This window comes from Nicotiana tabacum, chromosome 1, assembly GCF_000715075.1.
Source record: "Nicotiana tabacum cultivar K326 chromosome 1, ASM71507v2, whole genome shotgun sequence".
Taxonomy (NCBI): domain Eukaryota; kingdom Viridiplantae; phylum Streptophyta; class Magnoliopsida; order Solanales; family Solanaceae; genus Nicotiana; species Nicotiana tabacum.
Genome location: NC_134080.1, coordinates 217,522,537 through 217,528,052, shown reverse-complemented (window position 1 = coordinate 217,528,052; position 5,516 = coordinate 217,522,537). Strand labels below are relative to the sequence as shown.

Here is a 5,516-nt window from a genome sequence, read left to right as displayed (position 1 = left end):
ATTTCTACCATTTTATTTTTGTGCATTTTGAATTTTTCGGATTCTCGGACTCCATGTTTGCTTGTATAGTTTTTGCTCAATTTCATCTGAAAGTTTGCCCCTTTTGTTCCTCTCAAAATCTTCTGAATTGCATGCTGTTGCTTTTTTGTGTAGTATTTACTGTTTTTGTTGTGTAAATTAGTGGTGTCGAGTTAGCGTTGTGGTTCAGATTTTATGGGTTTCAGTTTGTACTTAGAAACACAAAAGGAATGAGGATAGTTTTAGTAGCACATAGTTGTTGAGAAATGCCTTGAATCTTCTGAAACCTAACAGAGGCAAGAGCCAGGAATTGGACTTTAAAGGGCAGCCCGGTGCACTAAGCTCCCGCTGTGCGCAGGTCCGGGCAAAGGAATTTATGGGTTCTAAATTCTAGGATAGCAATATCAGGTGTTTGGACAAAAGCTACTAGATTTGGCCGAACCCGACTTCTAGTTCCGCTAAGTATATATGTGAGTTGTGAGTTTTTTGTACTTATCTCGGACTAATGATGCTTGCTGAAGTCCTCTTTATCTGTTTGTTTGTATTTTTAAATAAAAAGCAGTGACTTTTCCAGATAAAATGCATATTTAGCTGTATTGAGAGCATAAAGTGTTTCACAAAACTAATGTAAGTTTTTTCAAAAACCAAATCTATTGAAGACATTTTGTTAGCGATTAACTTATCAAAAACCAATCAGAAGATAAATGAATTAAATAGTTGGTTTTAGGAGAATTGGTAGCTGTCATGAATTAGGCATCAACATAAATGCTCATATTGCAAGAAGGTGGAAGCTATTTTCTGCACAAGTTCTCTCCTTTTGCCTGTATAGTGATTTCAGTCTCTTTTAGTACCTTCGGTTCCTTGCATACTCAGTCTGCATGATATACCTCAAAAACGCACTTAGTATGGTATGTAAGATGATACTTCCTTCGTTCCATTTTATGTGGCACTATTTCTTTATTAGTCCATGCCAAAAAGAACGCACCTTCCTATATTTTGGTTTCAATTTGACCATAAACTTTCTATTTTTCTCTTAACGGCATATAGTCACAGAAATCTCATGGCATGTTTAATACCACAAGTTCCAAAAGTCCTTTCGTTTTTGTCTTAAACTTCATGCCCAGTCAATCTACGTCACATAAATTGGATGGAAGATTATCTTTTCTTATTATCTCTAAGTATTATTTAGTGAAAGAATTCACCATAAATTGTACAATATCTAACTATAGAGTAAAGTACATCAGGGAAGCAGAAACTATAGTAGCCTTGAAGAGTTCCAGAATGTCAGGCTCGGGGCTGTTGCCATCTCGCGTCACGGAGCGAAAACCTTCTATACATGGTTCACCTCTCTCAAAATTTTGTTTCTTGTTTACAAGCAACATGGTCAACAAATCCTTTCCCCAGGTTCAAGTTTCTCTAATATGACAGCTATTGATAAATTTATCAGAGAAGTTGACATACTTTGTCCACAAGGGTCGAAGTTGAGGGAATGCTATATCCAGCCAAGGTTTTGCTCGACCGTTGAAGTGGATCACACCAGCACTTTGAGCATCCGCAATGCTCGTATTATCTTGGTAGCCGAGTCCTAGCATGTGCCAAAAGGAATCAATGGCATGGACATGACCATGAAATGCAATTAGACCTGGAGGTAATGTTCCTAGCTGCCACAAACTTAGGTCTGACTTCAAGTTCTGCACAACAGAAGGAAAACTAGATCACTAACTTTTTCAGTAAGCGCTTTCGAATAACTGCAAAAGATTTACTAGTTGAAACAAAATTCAAGAATTTTGCATAATGTTTGGAATGCATTTTTTTGAAGTAAAAGTTGATGTCACTTGTAGTCATGGGCGGAGCCGAAGAATCACACTATATATACTAGGTCAAAATTTTTATGTATATATATTAGATGTTGAATCCCCTTGTATGTTTACTCCTTTGTATTTTGAACCCCCTTACTGAAATTTCTGGCTCTGCCACTGCTTATAGTTACCTGTTCAAGCCAATATTGGTATGCTTGACTTATATTTGTTTCTCTCCATGCTTCTAGATCAAAAATATTCATGCCATAAGCCCATGCGCATTCATTCGGATCAAAGTTGTTTGATATCATAGGATGAGAAAAATTCAAATAGCTTTTGAAGCGCTTTGACATCACAAATTTGTCCTCTCCCCTACATGTCTCCACTGCCCCATTCACCTTTCCATTCATGTCAATGTCCCATAGAGATGAAAGATCAGTTTGAACAACGACGTCGTCATCCAGGAAGACTACCTTATCAAGACTGGGAAACAACTGCAAAAATATTTGTACTTCTCAATATTGAAAATTTTAAGTGCATAAGAAAAAAGATGGGTGTTATATGCAATTTAAGTCAGCTTAAAATTAAACTACCCTTACTTCTGGCAAATATATCCTTATGTGGTTCATTAGGGAATTGTATTTGGGACTGAGGGCTTGCAACTTTGCTGCAATGATATGAGGCTTTTCGGTTGTATTTGCTACGATTGCTGATGATCCTCCCCTGAATTGTGATCTTGCTTTTTGGTCTTTTTCCATTGCTTCCAGAACTGGGACCTTTCCCTTTGTTAACCAATCAAAATGGTGCAACGCTTTAACCTCGATGATTGCAGGTGTCAAAGGATGTAATGAAAACCAAGCTTGCATCGGTGAGAAGGTTTTGCTATCCGTGATTATGTGAAGGACAACTTTTTCAGGGCGGAAAGAGTTCTGGACGAGCGATGATGCAACAACAGAAGCAGCAAGAATATTGTCAGAGGCAAGGACAAAATGGAAATATGAATTATCAACCAGGGCAGGAACAAGTTCCGCTGATGGTAATTGGAGACGGGCATTGGCGTTGATAGAATGCTCGTGCGCTAGCTTGAGATCAAGACAGTGCAGCTGTTTCGGGATGCCACTAGATGCCACATGCCGATAAAGGTACTCTTGAATTTTGGCAGTTCTTGTTGTTTGTTCAAGGAGAGTTACCTGCAATAAATAGGCACTAATTTTTGAAGACATAATTCAGTAAAAGTGTACTCTCTCTAATAAGTTAATCTTTTAGATGAGACAGTAATGATTCTTAATGGCATCAGCTTAAGCAGAGGTCCTGAATTCGAGTCTCATTGTCATCCATTATCAAAAAAATAAAAATAAATTCACATCCTATGTGCATAAAAAAGAATAAGGCCCACACAAGAGGAGGTGTGTTGAAGACATAAATAAGTAAATAACAATATGCTCTCTGTTACAGCTTAAACTTTTAGATGAGATGGTCACATAATTCAACACTAATCAGGCCTTTGACTCGCAGCTAGGCAGATTAGGAGTAACTGTTTTCTTCTTCTGGATTGCATACGAGATCTGTTATTTGCCTTGACTGGTTAATGTGATTACACATTGTGGTATCTTAGAATTACTTTATATCTATGTATAACGGAGAAAGCATGATAAGTACACAATACCATAGCTTTAAGCTTGACAGCAAAGGTTTCTGCATCTGGCTTTGTGTCCTTCATTTCTGCCATAAACTCTTCTAATGTTTGAGGAGTTTCGGGACCTGCTTCCATTTCAATCTGGTCTGAAGGTTCCTCCAATACTTGGTATATCACCTCTGGAACCTAACAGAAGTTAGGGGAATAGAGATTTTAGCATGTGATTTCAGAGTTATTAGGTAGGTGCAGGGGACAGTAGTATGCACAAAAGGATAAAAAATACACGGCTCAGAAGCGTACAGTTGATTCGAGCTGTCTTCCCAAAATCCTTGGTCCAATTTTTCTCCCCAAGCAACCTGCGGTAACATGAAATTTGGAGTTTCTTCAGTATGCTGAGAGATCCTCATTAATGCTTCTATATTTCTTATATCCAGTGCTGCTTAATACATCTTCTTAACATGCTTCTTGGTTTGGTGAATTGTAAGCGCGCATGTGTGTGTGAGAAAGAAAGAGAGATAGATGTACCTAGTGTTGAACATTTTTGTTCTCCATCGATAGTGTCTACAGCTGTTAAAACGAAGACAAACCGGAGAAGAAATGTACAAAGCAGGAGTGAATAAAAGACCATGAGATACGATAATCGTCTTGAACCAACTTTTACTTTGATGAAATCCTTGAACCCTTTAGCTGGTAGGACAGTAACATGCCTTAGACTTGGTGATATGAGAAGCTGCATTGTTTGTGTCATCCAATAACGAAGAAAAATAAGAACCAATATTGGTACTCTGGCTTTAACTAGAGTACTATTGGTGTTCTTGTTCAAGTTATTTCAATTTGGAAATCACTCATATGATAAGTTTTTGATGAGTTGAATTGCAAAAGACACCTTGTAGGAGAGATGCTGTAAAAGGAAGGATTTTGCAAAAGGTTGTTGAAGGGAGTTTGATGTTCAAAGTTGCTGTCACTCACCTAACCTTGCTTAGCATGAAGGTTAGACATGCAAGTTTTACAGGTTTTAACATATTTGTATCAATATTTGACAGAGAAGAAGACTGGATTGTGGTAGTTTTTAGTACTATACATACACTTATAGTGTAAAATAATTTTTATTTGAGGTCGCCTAATGATAATTACTAGTAACCGTCCATGAAAAGTGGGACTGGTAACTTGGAAAATAAGGCAGGTTCTTGCTAAAATAGATAAAATACATTGAGGGGTCGTTCAATGGATATTTTGGACAAAGAAAAATAGTACTCCCTCTAGTCCACAATAAGTGACCAATTTGCTTTAGGCACACCCATTAAGGAAATACTAAATTCTAGACAAAAACAGTTATTGTGACTAAACTACCCTTCATTAAATGTTGCACCATAGTTATAGTAACACTTACTTCTCTTCTCAAATGTGAGGAGTAAATGACTTTTTAGGGATACGTACATAAGGATAATTTGGGAAAAATAAATTGAATTTTTTCTTGATTATATAAATGGACACTTATTTTGGACCAAAATAAAATAGTAAATTGGTCACTTATTGTGGACCGTAGGGAGTAGACAATAGCAGATAAAGTAGCAGGAAATAAAGAAGGATAAGGAGTAAGAACTCAAGTAATCATCCTTTTATCTATTGATTAAATTACACTTAAACTTGGGCTAATCTTTTACTAAAAGGGTTACAAGGATAAGGATAATAATTTCCGGATAAAATGTGAGTTTATTTTATCCCGTGTCTGGATGAATTTTACACTAAATTATAAGCAACACCGGAATTGTTTATACCACAATTGTAATACTATTTTTATACCGCTCTATTTAGGACACAATCCCGGGAATATTAGTCCCGGGTTGAAACAACAAAATGTCATATTTGCCTTTCTCTAAAGCTCTTCTTCTCAAGTCTTTTAACAAAGCCAAGTTCAAAACTGAAAATAAATATTTATCCAAGTTTATCTAGTGTAAAACCAAGTCTGTTAGGGTTTGTCTTAGACTGCCAGCGGTTAATGTTGTGTTCACACTATTTTTCTATTTTTCATAGCACTGGGCCTTCTTTACTGGTTATTGTTA

The 5,516-nt window shown here is 36.7% G+C and overlaps 1 protein-coding gene across 1 annotated transcript; it reads right to left on the bottom strand.

The window, feature by feature from the left end:
• Positions 1-1,161: 1,161 nt before the first annotated feature.
• LOC107807400 (putative galacturonosyltransferase 12) lies at positions 1,162-4,322 on the bottom strand. Its single transcript, XM_016631757.2, has 6 exons — positions 3,979-4,322; positions 3,754-3,809; positions 3,484-3,639; positions 2,417-3,007; positions 2,009-2,311; positions 1,162-1,709 (listed from the first exon to the last, which is right to left on the bottom strand). The coding sequence occupies exons 1-6, from the start codon at positions 4,199-4,201 to the stop codon at positions 1,425-1,427; spliced, it is 1,614 nt and encodes a 537-aa protein (XP_016487243.2). The 5' UTR covers positions 4,202-4,322; the 3' UTR covers positions 1,162-1,424.
• Positions 4,323-5,516: the final 1,194 nt, after the last annotated feature.

Excerpts from the sequence above, each read along its gene's own strand:
- LOC107807400 (XM_016631757.2), bottom strand. The coding sequence starts at position 4,201 with ATGACACAAACAATGCAGCTTCTCATATCACCAAGTCTAAGGCATGTT. Across the intron at positions 3,810-3,978 it reads ACAAAAATGTTCAACACTAG|GTTGCTTGGGGAGAAAAATT; the intron begins GTACATCTATCT and ends ATGTTACCGCAG. Across the intron at positions 1,710-2,008 it reads ACCAATATTGGCTTGAACAG|AACTTGAAGTCAGACCTAAG; the intron begins GTAACTATAAGC and ends TCTGTTGTGCAG.